The sequence below is a fragment of the Scatophagus argus genome, chromosome 5 (genome assembly GCF_020382885.2).
Source record: "Scatophagus argus isolate fScaArg1 chromosome 5, fScaArg1.pri, whole genome shotgun sequence".
In the NCBI taxonomy this organism is placed as follows: domain Eukaryota; kingdom Metazoa; phylum Chordata; class Actinopteri; family Scatophagidae; genus Scatophagus; species Scatophagus argus.
Genome location: NC_058497.1, coordinates 17,937,700 through 17,958,184, shown reverse-complemented (window position 1 = coordinate 17,958,184; position 20,485 = coordinate 17,937,700). Strand labels below are relative to the sequence as shown.

General features: G+C 40.3%; 3 protein-coding genes across 3 annotated transcripts; all 3 read right to left on the bottom strand.

The window, feature by feature from the left end:
• Positions 1-473: 473 nt before the first annotated feature.
• LOC124059402 (extracellular calcium-sensing receptor-like) lies at positions 474-6,328 on the bottom strand. Its single transcript, XM_046389347.1, has 9 exons — positions 5,247-6,328; positions 4,699-4,993; positions 4,463-4,549; positions 3,874-4,143; positions 3,462-3,668; positions 3,101-3,376; positions 1,892-2,119; positions 1,671-1,794; positions 474-1,592 (listed from the first exon to the last, which is right to left on the bottom strand). The coding sequence occupies exons 1-9, from the start codon at positions 5,489-5,491 to the stop codon at positions 682-684; spliced, it is 2,643 nt and encodes an 880-aa protein (XP_046245303.1). The 5' UTR covers positions 5,492-6,328; the 3' UTR covers positions 474-681.
• Positions 6,329-8,677: 2,349 nt separating this feature from the next.
• On the bottom strand, positions 8,678-13,355 carry LOC124059204 (extracellular calcium-sensing receptor-like). The gene is made up of 8 exons (XM_046389033.1): positions 13,095-13,355; positions 12,860-12,946; positions 12,459-12,685; positions 11,837-12,074; positions 11,476-11,751; positions 10,194-10,421; positions 9,973-10,096; positions 8,678-9,894 (listed from the first exon to the last, which is right to left on the bottom strand). Exons 1-8 carry the CDS (start codon positions 13,353-13,355, stop codon positions 8,984-8,986), a joined length of 2,352 nt encoding a protein of 783 aa, XP_046244989.1. The 3' UTR covers positions 8,678-8,983.
• A 1,047-nt stretch (positions 13,356-14,402) lies between these two features.
• On the bottom strand, positions 14,403-19,813 carry LOC124059202 (extracellular calcium-sensing receptor-like). Its single transcript, XM_046389027.1, has 7 exons — positions 19,553-19,813; positions 18,864-19,145; positions 18,478-18,684; positions 18,009-18,284; positions 16,472-16,699; positions 16,247-16,370; positions 14,403-16,175 (listed from the first exon to the last, which is right to left on the bottom strand). The coding sequence occupies exons 1-7, from the start codon at positions 19,811-19,813 to the stop codon at positions 15,265-15,267; spliced, it is 2,289 nt and encodes a 762-aa protein (XP_046244983.1). The 3' UTR covers positions 14,403-15,264.
• Between the last annotated feature and the right edge of the window lie 672 nt (positions 19,814-20,485).

Below are 20,485 nucleotides of genomic sequence, written 5' to 3'. Positions count from 1 at the left end.
GTTGATAGTATTAAAGTAACCAGTATGAATGTGAAATGTCTTTGGCAACCAGCAGAAAGGTCTCTGATTTTATAAAATAAATTTCCCCCCAAAAATGCGACTTATAGTCCAGTGCGACTTATAAATGTTTTTTTCTTCTTCATCATGCATTTTTTGGCTGGTGCGACTAACACTCCGGAGTGACTTATAGTCTGAAAAATACAGTATTTTTATTCCAGGTTCGAATCCCGGTCTCGGCTCTTCTGTGTGGAGTTTGCATGTTCTCCCTGTGCCTGCATGGGTTTTTTCTGGGTTATCATCCTCCAACAATCCCAAAAACATGCACATTAGGTTAATTAGCTACTCTACATTGCCCCTGGGTGTGAGTGTGTGGTTGTCTGTCTTTGTGTGTCAGCCAACTGACTGGCTTTCAGTCCAGTGTGTGCCCCGCCTCTCGCCTGTATTCAGCTGGGATAGGCTCCAGCTACCTGCAACCCTGACAGTTAAGTGGTATTGAAAATGAATGAATGAATAAATGATCAGTCAGGTTAATCTACACAGAAATTTCATATTCAGGTACATTTATTGGTATCAGCCCTGCTTGTTCAATATGTTATCATTGCTATGAATATTAGCTGCCTGCACTTCTGTATTATTGTGAGTGAAATGATTCATTGTGTTCAGTGAAATTAAATGCAGCTTTTATGTCTCAATACCTCGACCCATGATGGCTTTCTTTGTGTTCCTCTCTGGCCTCAGCAGGATTATGTAACATTTGGGTCCAAACAGTGCTACCAAGAGGCCAAAACTGGAGGCCAGGATGGCAAATACCTCCACTGCATCTGCATATTTGCCTGGTGAGCTGACATAAGCAGGGACAAAGGCCACCCACACAGCACAGAAGATCAGCATGCTGAAAGTAATGAGTTTGGCCTCATTGAAACTATCTGGAAGATTCCTTGATATAAATGCAATAAAAAGACTGAGGATGGCCAGGAAACCAATATAACCCAACAAAACTGCAAAACCAACTGTGGACCCAACAACACACTCATAAACAATCTTATCGTTGTAATACTGAGTATTTTTATGAGGAACTGGTGAGGCAGATACAATCCAGGCAGTGCAGATTGCTGCCTGAATAGAAGTGAGAACCATGACTGTCCCTCTCTGCTGCATAGCACCAAACCACTTCAGACTGGCTCCACCTCCTGGCTTGGAGGCCTTGAACACAGCCAGAACCACCATGGTTTTCACCAGGATACATGAGATGGAAAGCACAAAACTTATCCCAAATGCTGCATGTCTCAGCTGGCATGTCCACAGAGTGGGACGACCGATAAACAGCAGTGAACACATGAAACATAACTTAAGTGACAGCAATAGCTGAAAACTCAGTTCTGAGTTGTTGGCGCGTACTATAGGTGTTCTGCGATGATAGATGAAGATGCCCAGGACAACAGCACACATACAGGTGCCCAGCAATGCAGCAGCTGTCAGGCCAATACCCAGAGGTTCATGGTAGGAGAGGAACTCTGTTTTCTTGGGAACACAGTGGTCACGCTGGAGGCTGGGCCAGAAGTCCTCTGGACAACTGGTGCACTCCAATGAGTCTGTGAAAAGAGGAACAGTCTTAAGATACATGCTTATATCATATTTCTAAACTGCAATGTTTGAAACTGTATGCTAACCAGTCACATTGCTGATCTTTCCCTCAGAACAAGGGATGCAGTCAAAGCAGCACACAGGTTCCCCTTTCTTTCTGGCCACACGGGTACCTGGAGGACAGCTCTCACTGCACACTGACCGAGGTGGCTATAAAAATCAATAACGTGATATTCTGCAGCATTTGCACTGTTATAATCAGTTATCCATGTGTTAAAAAGTAGGCATCTAATAAATCAGAAGTAACCTTTTTTGATTCAAAGTTCCAGAAGATTTTGTCTGCATCAATTGAGATTTCTTCACCTTTGAAGGCTGACTTCTTAACTTCACCCACATTCTGAAGTTTAATTGTTCCATCAGGGAGCCACAGCCAGTTCATGATATCATATATTGGCAAGACATCACCATTCTCATCAAATGTCACTTGATCACCAAATGATGTGGTGAAGTTGACCTTTTCCAAATAATACACCAGCTGTGTGAATATGAGAATAATGGATGGAGAAAAACCAAAGATGAAAGATTAGAATAGAATAATAAAAGATACAATGTATATGACTATAGAGCGCACAACAATACCCAGTATTCAGCAAAATATTTTTTACTTGTGCTTTTACATACAATTGTAACTCGAACTTTCCAACTTGTACATTTATCACTTTATAGTAAATTCTGTATATTATGTTGTAGTGGGAAGATGGTGAAATTGTGATCATCTGACCATGGTGCACCTCGTTAATGGCCTAAAATTGGCTTTGTCTTGCAATCTGGTGATTGAATTTAAGTTAAAAATATATCTTTCTGGGCAAAACATGTAAGCATCATCAACCTTTGCTTTTCACAGAGCTTATTTTCTGCAATATTCCATATTCAAATGGAAAAAAATCCACTTTTTTATTTCTTTCTTTTCTTTGCCAAGTAAACCAGGCCAATGCTTTCCTCCAACACCTTCTTTGCGGTTCAGTCTTTTGGTCTGTTACTTGTCTGTGTCACTATGTAATGCTGTACAACCTCCAGCTTAAAGACCGTCCCTTCAGCCAGGGGACTGCCCTTCCCACTGAAACTTTGTGAATCTACTTCCTGTATGCTGTTTCTGTGAGAAGATGTGGAAGATACAAGCAAAGCATGCAGATTTTGTTGTTCATTGGAGGAACCAAATCAACAGTCTTCATCTACTCTGTTTTCTTGATGGAGACGTAATGTAAATGTCCCCACAACAACTGGAAAACTAAAATGTGTGTCTGTGGTGCTATATGAAATTCATTGCTTGTTGATGTCATACTAGAGCAACTTCAAGGAGGACTAAGTAAACAAAGACACAGAGAAGTTCGGATTGCAACCCACAATATTCTCATAGCACAGCATTTAATCTTACACTCTACTCTAAATGCTATAATGCAGGTAACATTTAACCACATGATTTAGCCACTTCAACAGGTGCAAACTGATATCATACCTGCCATGGCTCCAGTTCCTTCAAATTGCCACAGCTGTGTCCTCTGAAAGGCCCTCTGCCTGGCACACAGCGCAGCATGTCGTCAAGAGCATATGCCAGTGCATACACAGCCTTGTAGATATTGTATTCTGGCCTGAGTTCTGATGTATGCAAGAAGTCATTATCCACATCTTCTAAATCTTCCTGTCCAGTGCACAATGCTCCCCCAGCATCTACCCAACCTGCTGGAGGTGGTGCAAATTTACACTGAAATGTGTATTCCCAAAATTGGTTGATCTGAAATATATTCAAAATACCTCTTTTATACGTAATTATATTAGTCCTGTAATGCCTCGGTCAGATTGCAAAGTTAAACTCTCACCATGCTGTTTCCATAGCTGTTGTTGTTGTGTAGGTCAGGACGTGTTTGTAAGAGGAATTCCCTGAGGCCTGGGATTTCTCCTCGACGGATGGCGATACCCAGTGTGCCAGCCAGGTATGGCGTGAAGTGGGGAACGTGGAGCACAGTAGCTGCTGTCCAAGCTTCACTGGCCATCCACTGCAGGCCTGTCACATTCTGCCTCACCACCTGTGCATTATAATAAATATAGAAATTCACACTTCCATACCATCAAAATGAAATTATCAAGTTAAATATATATATATATATAGATATATATATATATCTTTCACAGGCCACAATACCATATTGTAACATTAATATTTCAGTTAAACAACAAAATTTTGAGCTTCATTATTATATTCACTTATAATTAATTTCATTTCAAGCCCACCTCTTCGATGACATTAATCATGTAGCGTTCATGTGCAAACAAAATGACCACACGAGCTTTAGATTTCTTCACCACATCTATAATCTTCCTCATTTCATCTTGGTCATTGTCCCAAGGTAAAACCTCTAAATAGGCCAGACAGCCTCCCCCAGACTGAGCCAGGTCAGATTGGAAGGCTTGTGCAGCGTGAAGTCCATAGTCATCATCACTGATCAACAGGCCAACCCAAGTCCAGCCAAAGTGTTTTAGAATCTGAATCATAGCACGTACCTGAGTGAAAAGACTGGAAAAGCTTTAGTGTACAGGCTGAAATACTCTCTCCAACCTGTTCAACAGACCTTTTTTTAATTGTTGCCTTTCAGCTTCTTGACACCAAACAGCGCTATCAGTGACAAAAAATGTTGCTGGCATTTTACAAAAGGTTTATATGTATATCTATCTTTTTATCTCTCTCCCTCTCTCTCTATATATATATATACATAAAGATATAGATAGATAGCATAGGTATATATGTACATATATATATATATATATATATATACAAACATGCTTTTCTTCATATGTTTTTTATTTGCTGATAGTTGCTCACCTGGAAAGCATCACTTGGTATTGTCCTAAAGAATGATGGAAACTTTTGCCGGTCACTCAGACAGGAACATGTGGCAAAGTAACTCACCTGTGAAAGAGAGTTTAGATCTTGAAAATATTCCAGACCTTCTATCTAATTTTTAACATCAGTTACTCCATAGTTACAACTGACTTCACGTCCGAAATTAAACCAAGGTCATATAAAATTATCGTTAGATGCTAAAGTTCAAAACTTACCATGGGCACTCTGTACAAACCTAAGACACTGGAGATGGCAATAGAATGTGTAGAGGAAGAATCACCCACAATCCCCACTACTGGAGGGGTTCCAACACAGGTCTCATCTAACATAAACTGCTCCTCTTGACCACTGACTAAGGACAATGCTGCACAAAATCCAGTTCCTATGTTGAGACAGTTATCATAAAGACTGTATCCCAGAGTCACATTAGGTAGCAGGTTGGAGTTTCTGTTGATCTCATCAATAGCAAAGGCCATGGTCTGTGCCCGTCTAAATCCTATAAGATCAAAACTAACACAAAAAATACAACAGGTTACGACTGAAAAATGCAGCATGTAATAACTCTGCCAATATGTACATGTTGCACAACTACAGATTTCACAAACACTTATGACAGTTGAATAGTAACAGTTATGACATTATAAGCAATATATTTAAAGAGTAATATTTGATACAATAAATACATGTCACAAACGGGACTGATACTCCCCAGTTTTTTCTTTGTTTGTTTTTTTTTTTTTTTTTGCTGTCCTAACAGACTCACCCACGACATGTAGGCTGTTGTGGTTCTGATGTAAATGACAGGTCAGAATAGACAGTATAGAAGTGAGTCTGGAACAGCCCACCTAGAACCACATCTCCAGGCTTGTGCATCCCATTTAAATGAAAATGTCGCTGTAACTGGCAGGAGGAGGACGAAAGAGGGGAGGACTCAGCATAAGAAAAAAAACTATACAACCACATGAACGACGCAAACAAGAGCAAATTGAACTCTAAAAATGCCCGCATGACTTTCCTCCTGTTTACCCCTTTTGTGAGCCCAGTCAGTCTCACTGGTATGTCATACCCTTTCTGTTGACTTGCAGCTTTTAATCTGCAACACCACCCACGAGAGCATAAGGAAAACTCTGGGCAGGGCCTAAAATCGCTCCATGGCAGTTTTCCTGCCTCCAAATTGAAGTTATGAATGGCTGTAATGATTCAGGTCTACCATCATGTGCAGTATAGTCATTACAGTATTATGTGTTTATTATTATGATTGCTTTTGTTAAATGTCACCTTAAACGGCCCGAAATATCTGATGTGTTAAGTTGTAGATGAAGGAGTCACTTTGTATAATTCAAAATTTGTGTGTGTGACAAGCATATCAAGTTCTACTCACAAGATACTCCTTCATTATTAATTTTCAATTTATTTATATAGCACCTTATACAATCAAAATTGTCTCTGGATGCTTTACAGAGACCCAGAGCCTGAACCTCAGAGCAAGCAGATAGTGGCCAGGTGAAACTCCCTTTTAACAGGAAGAAACCTTGAGTAGGACCAGGTTTGCTAGGGAGAACTATCCTGCTCATAGTCGGCCGAGTGAAGGGGTGTCACAAAAGGTACGTCGTCGCTGATGCAGGGATGCAGGTCAAAAGGTCAAAAAAAGGGCAGAAAGCGTCACTGCAGACCCCTCACACTATGCACACAAACTGTTTGATCTGCTTCCCTCTGGTAGGCGTGACAGAGCTCTGTATGCCAAGACTAACAGGCACATAAACAGTTTCTTCCCCCAGGCTGTCTCCCTGATCTCCACATAGTCCACCTGCCATTGTATGAACCATCACACTGTTTGCACTACATCATTCCACTGTTTGCACTACATATATATATATATATATATATATATCTTGTTTTTCTCTTCTTGTAAATACTTTGTTCTTTATTCTTCATTTTTTATTATTATCATTTGTTATTCTGTATTTTGTATGGTGCACAGAAGAAAGAAAAATCCAGAGTCAAATTCCTTGTATGGTCACACGTACTTGGGAAATAAAGCTAATTCTGATTCTGAAAGCTGAACCCAGATGCAGAGTCAAAAAAGCAGGGATGCGAGGCAGAGGTTCAAACAATGGTCTTTAATTATTTAAGGAAAAAACTCAAAAAAAGCACACATTCACTGTAGCAGGGGATCAAAGAAAAACTGTGGCAAAAACTCCTGGCACAGCATGGCATGGCAAGGCAAGACAGAACAAAAACTCTGGCATGAAAATGTAAGACAATGTAAAGCCTGGCATGGAACAAAACACCATATAATGCTCCGACACAGGTGACTGGGAAGACAAGGACTAAATAGACAAGACAACGAGACACAGGTGAAACACCTTAGGAGGGAGAAAGCAATCAGGATACCCAAAAGCAAAGCTACAAGAAACAGAGACACACAGGGGAAGTGACGCTTTCAAAATAAAACAGGACATGACAAAAACCTTGAACATAACATGTGGAAACACAAGACGCACATGAAACATGACACATGAACTCAAAAACAAAAAGACAGAGAACCAGGACGTGAGAGACATACATGCAGTAAACATCATAAATTACAAGGACAGACATGACAGGTTGTTATAATTGGAATTCTGAAGACTATATATTGTATGTATTTGTATGTATATTGTATGTATTTTTTAGATGATATGTTGTTTAAGTTAATAATAATAGCACTACATAGAAGAACAACATGGGCATATGTTGATAGTAGACATTAGGTTTGTCAGAGGGCCGGATGCAGTTCAACATGTAGATCTGGATGGAAAGAGGCCTGCAGAGAGACACAGAGAGAGAAAGAAAGGGAGGGAGAGACACAAAACTACGAGAACTGGACACACAGTTAGTGACATAAAATAATGAATTATATATTGATCTGATGAGGGGAGAGGAGGGGAGAGGAAGAAGAGGAGAGGAGGTGGGGGAGTATAGATGGTGGTGGTATTGGGGAGGTGGCAGAACTGCTCGGTGGATCATGTTTGTGTCCCCCGGCAGCATAGGCCTATAGCAGCGTAGCTATGATAGAGATAAAAGACCAACAGTTAGTCAGACCTATTCTACCTGTGGCTGTCTGTCAAGAAGCGACTGTAATTATGCCTACCAGCCCTACACACTTTGTTTGAGGCTGGCTATACGCTTTACTAAACAGAAAGGTTTTAAGTCTAGTCTTAAAAGTGGTGGTGGTGTCTGCCTGTCGAACCCAGATTGGCGACTGGTTCCACAGCAGGGATGCCTGATAGCTAAAGGCTCGTCCTCCCGTTACTTTTATGAATTCTGGGAACTGCAAGTAAACCTGCACTCTGTGATCTGAGTGATCTATTGAGAATATATGGGACTATTAGATCCTGCAGGTATGAAAAGGTATCCTTTTAGGGCCTTATATGTAAGTGGGAGAATTTTAAAATCTATTCTGAATTTTACTGGAAGTCAGTGAAGAGAAGCTAAGATGGGGGAGATATGATCCCTTTTACTGATTCCTGTCAAAACTCTAGCTGCTGCATTCTGGATCAGTCGCACAACAAGGTAACTGCATGAAACCAGTAAAGTTTAAATTACTTATCTAAGTACAAAACCTGTGAGTGCTCACACATACTCTTCTTCGTAGGATGACTTTATTCAACTTCCCTGTACATAAAGCAATGACAAAGGAAACAGTTTTCAGAGCCTGCAATAACTTGTTACAGCAGTGAAGACAACATGAGTTGTATTTCTTTGGAAACTCTTCTGATCTTAAGGCCACGTGTTCAGCAGTACTGAGCCAGTGCACACTGTAAAAGGATTACATGGGTTGTTTTATTCATCTGAGGTTAGTTGGCTGCTCAGGGCCCCACATCCTGAAAACTGCAAGAGATGTTAGGAAGTCCAGCTCTGAATTTACAAATGGGGAAAGGGGTTACTGCAGGGAAGAAAAGAGCTCTGAAAAAGTAACCAATATGGATGTGAAATGTCTTTGGCAACCAGCAGAAAGGGGGAGAGTAGCAGTGAAGTGGACTGGGAAGGGGACAATGTGGAGCTCACAGACAGAGGCATATTATCAAATTTTGTGACATTTGATGTTTGGAAATTGAGTGTGGCAATATAAAGACTTTTGAGTAAGTCTGCATCATCTCAATAAAGGACAATTAATGCTTATAATAATATAATAATATCATCCTACCACAATCCCAAAAACATGCACATTAGGTTAATTAGCTTCTATACATTACATCTGTGTGTCAGCCATGCGACTGACTGGTGTTCAATCCAGTATGTACCCTGCCTCTGGGTGGTTAAGTGGTATAGAAAATGAATGAATGAATAAATGATCAGTCAGGTTAATCTACACAGAAATTTCATATTCAGGTACATTTTTTTGGTGTTAGCCCTGCTTGTTCAATATGTTATCATTGCTATGACTATTAACTGCCTGCACTTTTGTATTATTTTGAGTGAAATGATTCATTCTGTTCAGTGAAATAAGTACAGCTTTTATGTCTCAATGCCTCGACCCATGATGGCTTTTTTTGTGTTCCTCTCTGGTCTCAGCAGGATTATGTAACATTTGGGTCCAAACAGTGCTGCCAAGAGGCCAAAACTGGAGGCCAGAATGGCAAATACCTCCACTGCATCTGCATATTTGCCTGGTGAGCTGACATAAGCAGGGACAAAGGCCACCCACACAGCACAGAAGATCAGCATGCTGAAAGTGATGAGTTTGGCCTCATTGAAACTATCTGGAAGATTCCTTGATATAAATGCAATAAAAAGACTGAGGATGGCCAGAAAGCCAATATATCCCAACAAAACTGCAAAACCAACTGTGGACCCTACAAAACACTCATAAACAATCTTATCGTTGTAATACTGAGTATTTTTATGAGGAACTGGGGAGGCAGATACAATCCAGGCAATGCAGATTGCTGCCTGAATAGAAGTAAGAACAATGACTGTCCCTCTCTGCTGCATGGAACCAAACCACTTCAGACTGGCTCCACCTCCTGGCTTGGAGGCCTTGAACACAGCCAGAACCACCACGGTTTTTACCAGGATACATGAGATGCAAAGCACAAAACTGATCCCAAATGCTGCGTGTCTCAGCTGGCATGTCCACAGTGTGGGACGACCGATAAACAGCAGTGAACACAGGAAACATAACTTAAGTGACAGCAATAGTTGAAAACTCAGTTCTGAGTTGTTGGCGCGTACTATAGGTGTTCTGCGATGATAGATGAAGATGCCGAGGACAACAGCACACATACAGGTGCCCAGCAATGCAGCAGCTGTCAGGCCAATACCCAGAGGTTCATGGAAGGAGAGGAACTCTGTTTTCTTGGGAACACAGTGGTCATGCTGGAGGTTGGGCCAGAAGTCCTCTGGACAACTGGTGCACTCCAATGAGTCTGTGAAAAGAGGAACAGTGTTAAGGTACATGTTTATATCATATTTCTAAACAGCAATGTTTAAAACTGTATACCAACCAGTCTCATTGCTGATCTTTCCCTCAGAACAAGGGATGCAGTCAAAGCAGCACACAGGTTCCCCTTTCTTTCTGGCCACACGGGTACCTGGAGGACAGCTCTCACTGCACACTGACCGGGGTGGCTATAAAAATCAATAACGTGATATTCTGCAGCATTTGCACTGTTATAATCAGTTATCCATGTGTTAAAAAGTAGGCATCTAATAAATCAGAAGTAACCTTTTTTGATTCAAAGTTCCAGAAGATTTTGTCTGCATCAATTGAGATTTCTTCACCTTTGAAGGCTGACTTCTTAACCTCACCCACATTCTGAAGTTTAATTGTTCCATCAGGGAGCCACAGCCAGTTCATGATATCATATATTGGTAAGACATCACCATTTTCATCAAATGTCACTTGATCACCAAATGATGTGGTGAAGTTGACCTTTTCCAAATAATACACCAGCTGTGTGAATATGAGAATAATGGATGGAGAAAAACCAAAGATGAAAGATTAGAATAGAATAATAAAAGATACAATGTATATGACTATAGAGCGTACAACAATACCCAGTATTCAGCAAACAAAATGCACACTGCTCTGATGAATATATGAAGACACTGAATAGGAAACATTAAGCTGCATGTCTGATGTAAGGGCTGAACACAGAAGACAAAATATTTTTTACTTGTGCTTTTATCTACAATTCTAACTCGAACTTTCCAAATTGTACATTTATCACTTTATAGTAAATTCTGTATATTATGTTGTAGTGGGAAGATGGTGAATTTGTGATCATCTGACCATGGTGCACCTCGTGAATGGCCTAAAATTGGCTTTGTCTTGCAATCAGGTGATTGAATTTATGTTAAAAAAATATCTTTCTGAGCAAAACATGTAAGAATCATCAACTTTTGCTTTTCACAGAGCTTATTTTCTGAAATGTACCATATTCAAATGGAAAAAATCTTTTCTTTGCCAAGTAAACCAGGCCAATGCTTTCCTCCAACACCTTCTTTGCGGTTCAGTCTTTTGGTCTGTTACTTGTCTGTGTCACTATGTAATGCTGTACAACCTCCAGCTTAAAGACCGTCCTTCAGCCAGGGGACTGCCCTTCCCACTGAAACCTTGTGAATCTACTTCCTGTATGCTGTTTCTGTGAGAAGATGTGGAAGATACAAGCAAAGCATGCAGATTTTGCTGTTCATTGGAGGAACCAAATCAACAGTCTTCATCTACTCTGTTTTCTTGATGGAGACGTAATGTAAATGTCCCCACAACAACTGGAAAACTAAAATGTGTGTCTGTGGTGCTATATGAAATTCATTGCTTGTTGATGTCATACTAGAGCAACTTCAAGGAGGACTAAGAAAACAAAGACACAGAGAAGTTCGGATTGCAACCCACAATATTCTCATAGCACAGCATTTAATCTTACACTCTACTCTAAATGCTATAATGCAGGTAACATTTAACCACATGATTTAGCCACTTCAGCAGGTGTAAACTGATATCATACCTGCCATGGCTCCAGTTCCTTCAAACTGCCACAGCTGTGTCCTCTGAAAGGCCCTCTGCCTGGCACACAGCGCAGCATGTCGTCAAGAGCATATGCCAGTGCATACACAGCCTTGTAGATATTGTATTCTGGCCTGAGTTCTGATATATGCAAGAAGTCATTATCCACATCTTCCAAATCTTCCTGTCCAGTGCACAATGCTCCCCCAGCATCTACCCAACCTGCTGGAGGTGGTGCAAATTTACACTGAAATGTGTATTCCCAAAATTGGTTGATCTGAAATATATTCAGAATACCTCTTTTATACGTAATTACATTAGTCCTGTAATGCCTCGGTCAGATTGCAAAGTTAAACTCTCACCATGCTGTTTCCATAGCTGTTGTTATGATGTAGGTCAGGACGTGCTTGTAAGAGGAATTCCCTGAGGCCTGGGATTTCTCCTCGACGGATGGCGATACCCAGTGTGCCAGCCAGGTATGGCGTGAAGTGGGGAACGTGGAGCGCAGTAGCTGCTGTCCAAGCTTCACTGGCCATCCACTGCAGGCCTGTCACATTCTGCCTCACCACCTGTACATTATAATAAATATAGAAATTCACACTTCCATACCATCAAAATGAAGTTATCAAGTTATCTTTCCTTCTCATCATGAATGGATGGAATTCTATGTTTTCCACAATTTATAAGCAAAGTTAGGCGCACTATCGTAAATGGATTGCCTTGAAATTTGTTAAAGAACTTGAATTCTGCTAAAAGAGCCAGTTCCAAACAGGAGGTGTGACTATATATCTGTCTATATATATTGATAGATATCTCTCTCTATTGCTCTCTGTCTATATAAAACAGGCCAATATCATATTGTAACATTAATATTTCAGTTAAACAACAAAATTTTGAGCTTTCATCACTATATTCATTTATAATTAGTTTCATTTCAAGCCCACCTCTTCGATGACATTAATCATGTAACTCTCATGTGCAAACACAATGACCACACGAGCTGTAGATTTCTTCACCACATCTATAATCTTCCTCATTTCATCTTGGTCATTGTCCCAAGGTAAAACCTCCAAATAGGCCAGACAACTACCAGACTGAGCCAGGTCAGATTGGAAAGCGCGTGCAGCGTGAAATCCATAGTCATCATCACTGATCAACAGGCCAACCCAAGTCCATCCAAAGTGGTTTAGAATCTGAATCATAGCACGCACCTGAGTGAACAGACCGTGAAAGGATTAGTGTACAGGCTGAAGTGTTCTCTCCATTGTTCAACCTGTTCAGATTGATAGATAGATAGATAGATATTGCATTGAAGCATCATTCTCTCTGAGGAATTTCTGACATGCTTTTCTTTATATGTTTTTTATTTGCTGATATTTGCTCACCTGGAAAGCATCACTTGGTATTGTCCTGAAGAAGGATGGAAACTTTTGCCGGTCACTCAGACAGGAACATGTGGCAAAATAACTCACCTGTGAAAGAGAGTTTAGATCTTGAAAATATTTTTGACCTTCTGTTTAATTTTTACATCAGTTACTCCATAGTTACAACTGACATCACATCTGAAATTAAACCAAGGTCATATAAAATCATCGTTAGATGCTAAAGTTCAAAACTTACCATAGGCACTCTGTACAAACCTAAGACACTGGAGATGGCAATAGAATGTGTAGAGGAAGAATCACCCACAATCCCCACTACTGGAGGGGTTCCAACACAGGTCTTGTCTAATACAAACTGCTCCTCTTGACCACTGACTAAGGACAATGCTGCACGAAATCCAATTCCTATGTTGAGACAGTTATCATAAAGACTGTATCCCAGAGTCACATTAGGTAGCAGATTGGAGTTTCTGTTGATCTCATCAATAGCAAAGGCCATGGTCAGTGCCCGTCTAAGTCCTACAACATCAAAACTAACACAAAAAATGCCAGTGGTTAATAGTGACAAATACAGCATGTACATGTTGCTCAGCCATAGAAAGAACAAATATAATAATATTTGATAATATGAATACATGTCACAAAAGGGACTGATACTCCCCAGTTTTGGTTTTTTGCTGATGTCCTAACAGACTCACCCACGACAGGTGGGCTGTTGTGGTTCTGATGTAAATGACAGGTCAGGAAAAACAGTAAAGAAGTGAATCTGGAACAGCCCACCTAGAACCACATCTCCGGGCTTGTGCATCCCATTTAAATGAAAATGTTGCTGTAACTGGCAGGAGGAGGACGAAAGAGGGGAGGACTCAGCATAAGAAAAAAAAAGATACAACCACATGAAAGACGCAAACAAGAGCAAGTTGAACTCTAAAAATGCCCGCATTATTTTCCTCCTGTTTACCCCTTTTGTGAGTCCAGTCAGTCTCTCTAGTATGTCATACCCTTTCTGCTGACTTGCAGCTTTTAATCTGCAACACCACCCACTAGAGCATAAGGAAAACTCTGGGCAGGGCCTAAAATCGCTCCATGGCAATTTTCCTGCCTCCAAATTGAAGTTATGAATGGCTGTAATGATTCAGGTACACGATCATGTGCAGTATAGTCATTACAGTATTATGTGCATTGCTGTGCCTGTGCAGCAGTTGTCCACTAGATGGTAGAATGTTTTACAACAAAACTTCTACATATTCATTTTTCATCGTGCTGCGCCTGCTTAATGGATGACTGTTTTATTTGTCTGGCCCATAGTAACTTGTCATATATTAGATATGATCAGCTGTGCAGGAACATGCATATAATACAGGCTACTCCATTATAATTTTGTCTGTCTAAGTTTCAGTTTTCTATATTTGCTCATTATACCATTAGTCAAATATTCATATGCATGTCAACGTCCTGATACCCACAGCGAGGTACAAGTAGTAACGCACAACAAGGTAACTGCATGAAACCTGTAAAGTTTAAATTATTATCTAAGTACAACACCTGTGAGTGCTCACACTTTATTCTATTGTCATAAAGCAATGACAAAGGAAACAGTTTTCAGAGACTGCAATAACTTGTTACAGCAGTGAAGACAACATGAGTTGTATTTCTTTGGAAATGATGATCTTAAGGCCACGTGTTCAGCAGTACTGAGCCAGTGCACACTGTAAAAGGATTACATGGGTTGTTTTATTCATCTGAGGTTAGTTGGCTGCTCAGGGCCCCACATCCTGAAAACTACAAGAGATGTTAGGAAGTCCAGCTCTTAATTTACAAATGGGGAAAGGGATTACTGCAGGGAAGAAAAGAGCTCTGAAAAAGTAACCAATATGGATGTGAAATGTCTTTGGCAACCAGCAGAAAGGCGGAGAGTGGCAGTGAAGTGGACTGGGAAGGGGGCAATGTGGAGCTCACAGACAGAGGCATATTATCAAATTTTGTGACATTTGATGTTTGGAAATTGAGTGTGGCAATATAAAGACTTTTGAGTAAGTCTACATCATCTCAATAAAGGACAATTAATGCTTATAATAATATAATAATATCATCCTCCCACAACCCCAAAAACATGCACATTAGGTTAATTAGCTTCTCTACATTACATTTGTGTGTCAGCCATGCGACTGACTGGTGTTCAATCCAGTATGTACCCTGCCTCTGGGTGGTTAAGTGGTATAGAAAATGAATGAATGAATAAATGAACAGTCAGGTTAATCTACACAGAAATTTCATATTCAGGTACATTTTTTGGTGTTAGCCTTGCTTGTTCAATATGTTATCATTGCTATGACTATTAACTGCCTGCACTTTTGTATTGTTTTGAGTGAAATGATTCATTGTGTTCAGTGAAATAAGTGCAGCTTTTATGTCTCAATGCCTCGACCCATGATGGCTTTCTTTGTGTTCCTCTCTGGTCTCAGCAGGATTATGTAACATTTGGGTCCAAACAGTGCTACCAGGAGGCCAAAACTGGAGGCCAGGATGGCAAATACCTCCACTGCATCTGCATATTTGCCTGGTGAGCTGACATAAGCAGGGACAAAGGCCACCCACACAGCACAGAAGATCAGCATGCTGAAAGTGATGAGTTTGGCCTCATTGAAACTATCTGGAAGATTCCTTGCTATAAATGCAATCAGAAAACTGAGGATAGCCAAGGAGCCGATATATCCCAGTAACACTGCAAAACCAACTGTGGACCCAACTACACACTCATAAACAATCTTATCATTGTGGTATTGAGTGTTTTTATGAGGAACTGGGGAGGCAGATACAATCCAGGCAGTGCAGATTGCTGCCTGAACAGAAGTGAGAACCATGACTGTCCCTCTCTGCTGCATAGCACCAAACCACTTCAGACTGGCTCCACCTCCTGGCTTGGAGGCCTTGAACACAGCCAGAACCACCATGGTTTTCACCAGGATACATGAGATGCAAAGCACAAAACTGATCCCAAATGCTGCATGTCTCAGCTGGCATGTCCACAGTCTGGGACGACCGATAAACAGCAGTGAACACATGAAACATAACTTAAGTGACAGCAATAACTGAAAACTCAGTTCTGAATTGTTGGCGCGTACTATAGGTGTTCTCCGATGATAGATGAAGATGCTGAAGACAACAGCACAGATACAGGTGCCCAGCAATGCAGCAGCTGTCAGGCCAATACCCAGAGGTTCATGGTAGGAGAGGAACTCTGTTTTCTTGGGAACACAGTGGTCACGCTGGAGTCTGGGCCAGAAGTCCTCTGGACAACTGGTGCACTCCAATGAGTCTGTGAAAAGAGGGACAATTTTGAGATACATCTTGATATTATATTTCTAAACTGCAATGTTTAATACTAACCAGTCACATTGCTGATCTTTCCCTCAGAACAAGGGATGCAGTCAAAGCAGCACACAGGTTCCCCTTTCTTTCTGGCCATGCGGGTACCTGGAGGACAGCTCTCACTGCACACTGACCGGGGTGGCTAAAGAAGGAGAACATAATATTGTGTTACTGTGCACAATTTTGCCCTTATAAAACCAGTTAATGGGCTAGGAAAGAGTTTTCTGTCGAATCATTAGTTACCTTTTTTGATTCAAAGTTCCAGGAGATTTTGTCTGCATCAATTGTGGTTTCTTCACCTTTGAAGGCTGACTCCTTAACCTCACCCACATTCTGAAGTATAGTTGTTCCATCAGGGAGCCACAGCCAGTTCATGATATCATATATTGGTAAGACATCACCATTCTCATCAAATGTCACTTGATCACCAAAGGATGTGTTGAAGTTGACCTTATCTAAATAATACACTAGCTATATGAATATCAGAATATTGGATAGAGAAAAGGAAAAATTAAAATAGAATCATAAAGGATACAATGTATATGGCTATAATGAATACTCTTGTACCTAGCATTCACTCATCAAAATGTATACTGTACTTAGTATAAAATATTTTCAAGATGCTGTATCAAAATTTTCCGGGGGGTGTATTCCAGTTTATATATACATATATATATATATATATATATATATACACCTTTGCATGAAAAGGCTCCACAAAGTGGACTGAAATTAGTTAGACTGAAATAAGGTTTGTGGATAACACAAGCTGACGAGATTCTAACACTTTTGAAAGTTTCACGTCTTAAAAAAAGGATAAATGAGACAGCAGAGGTTGTTAGTGATATTACATGTTACCACACCAAACATGGAAATCTATAAATACACTAATTTGCATTTACAACCTCGTTATGTTTACACTCCTGTTCTTGCAAGCTATTCTCTCGCAAGTCTGTGCATATTAAAGGTTCTATACGACATCCATTGCCACTAGATGTCAGACTAGTGCAACAGCAAATGTAAGCAGACCGGGCAAACTGCAAAACAATAAACAGAAAAGTTTGGATTGCAGGCAGACATCCTTTGCACTGGAATCCATTACTTCAATATGTCTTTACAAATAATTGTTTGCTGCGATATTCATAAAACAATTGAAGAATATAGAACCTTTAATGTTACCATGGTCTGCTTTAAAAGGGGGGTGTTCAAGGATGGACAAGGATGGATTGATACTGTCTGTCCAGACTTAAAACTTGGAAGCTGTCATTCTAACTGTGTTTTATATTGTTTTAGTAAGCTAAACTGTTGAACGTGTCATTAGAATCTTGTTAATGTGGTTACTTCCACAGGATGGGTCACTGTAGAACTATACTGAGGGACAGTCAAAAGTAACTGTTTGAAAACTGAGTCTCATTTCCAAAAAAAAAAAAAGAACGAAAAAAACAGAGGTTAATGCAGATCATATTTCTGCTGTAGCATGTGCTTTGGTGAAATTTCTAATTTAGAATCAGATGTTGTGGTATTCATGGTAAAAGTGCTGTTAGACTTGGCTGTAGTGGTCCCCTGGCTCCAATAACACGTACAGAGGTAACAGAATGAAAGTGGCTGATGCCTACAGGCCTGTGGGAGCTCACCAACCAGAGCACAAACTAAAGGTATGAATTTCATCAGTTTGCTTGGCATTTTACATTAAGTATTTCCACTGCATAGTATTTAATTATCAAAGAAATAACATATCATTTAGTCATTTCAACAGGTGGTATGTAAACTGATATCATACCTGCCATGGCTCCAGTTCTTTCAAATTGCCACAGCTGTGTCCTCTGAAAGGCCCTCTGCCTGGCACACAGCGCAGCATGTCATCAAGAGCATATGCCAGTGCATACACAGCCTTGTACACATTGTACTCTGACCTGAGGTTTGAAATGTCCAAAAAATCAATTTCCACATGTTTTAGATCTTCCTGTCCAGTGCATAATGCTCCGCCAGCATCTACCCAACCTATTGGAGGTGGTGCAAATTTACACTGAAATGTGTATTCCCAAAACTGGTTGATCTGAAATATATTCAAAATATGACGAATCTATTTTCAACATAATGTTGAACATAAAAATCCGGAGTCAAATTCCTTGTATGGTCACACGTACTTGGCAAATAAAGCTGATTCTGATTCTGATTCTGATGCGTTAAAAGTACTGACAGTTTAATTACTTTGATTACTAGATCAGATTGCATGATTAAACTCTCACCACGCTGTTTCCATAGCTGTTGTTGTAGCGTAGGTCAGGATGTGTTTGTAAGAGGAATTCTCTGAGGCCTGGGATTTCTCCTCGACGGATGGCGATACCCAGTGTGCCAGCCAGGTATGGCATGAAGTGGGGAGTGTGGAGCGCAGTAGCTGCTGTCCAAGCTTCACTGGCCATCCACTGCAGGCCTGTCACATTCTGCCTCACCACCTGTACATTATAATAAATATAGAAATTCACACTCTCATGCCACTAAAGTTGATTTGACCCTTAAACTCTGCTATCAGGGCCTTTACCAAATAGGATATGTGATGTCTTCAAATAAATATTTATTACAGAATTTATCACTGCTTTACTACTTATAACACACTTTACATAAAAAATTTTACTTCAAACGAAACCTCTTCCATCAGGTTAATCATGTGACTCTCATGTGCAAACACAATGACCACACGAGCTGTAGATTTCTTCATCACGTCCACAACCCTTCTGAATTCATCTTGGTCATTGCCCCATGGCAGAACCTTTAGGTAGGACAAACAACCTCCACCAGACTGAGCCAGGTCAGATTGGAAGGCGCGTGCAGCGTGAAATCCATAGTCATCATCACTGATCAACAGGCCAACCCAAGTCCAGCCAAAGTGTTTCAGAATCTGAATCATAGCACGCACCTGAGTGAACAGAGCGTCAGAAAATGAGTATACAGGCTGAAATATTCTTTCACTGCAAAACCTGCTCAACAGGTTTAACAGTGGACATTGTTTATTTACTGTCTTTTAAATTATTGACTTTTAGCTTTCTGTGAGATCAAACCCCTCAGTGACAAAAAAAAAAAAAAAAAAATGCGACTGGTGTTACTTGCCTGGAAAGCATCACTTGGTATTGTCCTAAAAAAGGATGGGAACTTTTGTCGATCACTCAGGCAGGAACATGTGGCAAAATAACTCACCTGTGAAAGAAGCAGAATTTACATCTTCATTCTCAAGTTTGATTGCTGCATGTTTACAAGTGATATTAAATTTAACACTAATTCAAAATGATGCAAAACCTTAGTGACAAAGTAATGTGAAAAACTTACCATTGGCACTCTGTACAAGCCTAGGACACTGGAAATGGCAATGGAACGAGTAGAAGAAGAATCACCCACAATCCCCACTACTGGAGGGGTTCCAACACAGGTCTCGTCTAACATAAACTGCTCCTCTTGACCACTGACTAAGGACAATGCTGCACGAAATCCGATTCCTACACTGGCACAATTATCATAAAGACTGTATCCCAGAGTCACATTAGGTAGCAGGTTGGAATTTCTGTTAATCTCATCAATAGCAAAGGCCATGGTCAGTGCCCGTCTCAATCCTATAACATCAAAACTAACACACACAAAAACAATACCACTGGTTACTATTGAAAAGCACAGCATATAAGAACTAATGCATAATCTAATTCTGTCAAAATACATTGCACAACAGGGATTGATTTTTGCTGATGACCTTAAAGACTCACCCACGACAAATAGGCTGTTGTGGTTCTGATGTAAAAGACAGCTCAGGAAAAACAGAAAATAAGTGGATCTGGAATAGTCCACCTAGAACCAAATCTCCAGGCTTATACATCCCATTTAAATGAAAACGTCGCTGTAAATGACAGGAGGAGGAAGAAAGAGTGGAGGACTCAGCAGAAGAAACAAACTGATACAACAACATGAAACACACAAGTAAAAGCAAGTTGAAATCTGAAAATGCCCACATGACTTTTTTTCTGTATGCCCCTTTTCTGAGGCAGCTTTATTGCTATGTTAACCCCTTTCTATTGACTTTCATCTTTTAATCTTCAACACAACCCACCAGGGCATAAGGAAAGCTCTGGGCGGGGCCTAAAATCGTGCCATGACAATTTTCCTGCCTCCAAATTGAAGTTATGAATGGCTAAGGTTCAGGTCTCGGGTGTAAGATCGTGTTCAGTATAGTCATTACAGTATGTTTTTATTGTTTTGTTCAAATGTCATATT

Bases quoted from the DNA above. Each gene is read 5' to 3' on its own strand.
- LOC124059402 (XM_046389347.1), bottom strand. From the start codon at position 5,491: ATGCGGGCATTTTTAGAGTTCAATTTGCTCTTGTTTGCGTCGTTCATG. The intron at 4,994-5,246 runs GTGAGTCTGTTA...TTTTTGTGTTAG, and splicing joins CAACAGCCTACATGTCGTGG to TTTTGATCTTATAGGATTTA. The intron at 1,795-1,891 runs GTTACTTCTGAT...TGATTTTTATAG, and splicing joins GGAACTTTGAATCAAAAAAG to CCACCTCGGTCAGTGTGCAG.
- LOC124059202 (XM_046389027.1), bottom strand. From the start codon at position 19,813: ATGGCCTTTGCTATTGATGAGATTAACAGAAATTCCAACCTGCTACCT. The intron at 18,685-18,863 runs GTAAAATTTTTT...TATAATGTACAG, and splicing joins TGGAAGAGGTTTCGTTTGAA to GTGGTGAGGCAGAATGTGAC. The intron at 16,371-16,471 runs GTAACTAATGAT...CTCCTTCTTTAG, and splicing joins GGAACTTTGAATCAAAAAAG to CCACCCCGGTCAGTGTGCAG.
- LOC124059204 (XM_046389033.1), bottom strand. From the start codon at position 13,355: ATGGCCTTTGCTATTGATGAGATCAACAGAAACTCCAATCTGCTACCT. The intron at 12,075-12,458 runs GTTTGCACATGA...ATGGTATGGAAG, and splicing joins ACAGCTCGTGTGGTCATTGT to TGTGAATTTCTATATTTATT. The intron at 10,422-11,475 runs GTATGATATCAG...ATATTCACACAG, and splicing joins AGGAACTGGAGCCATGGCAG to CTGGTGTATTATTTGGAAAA.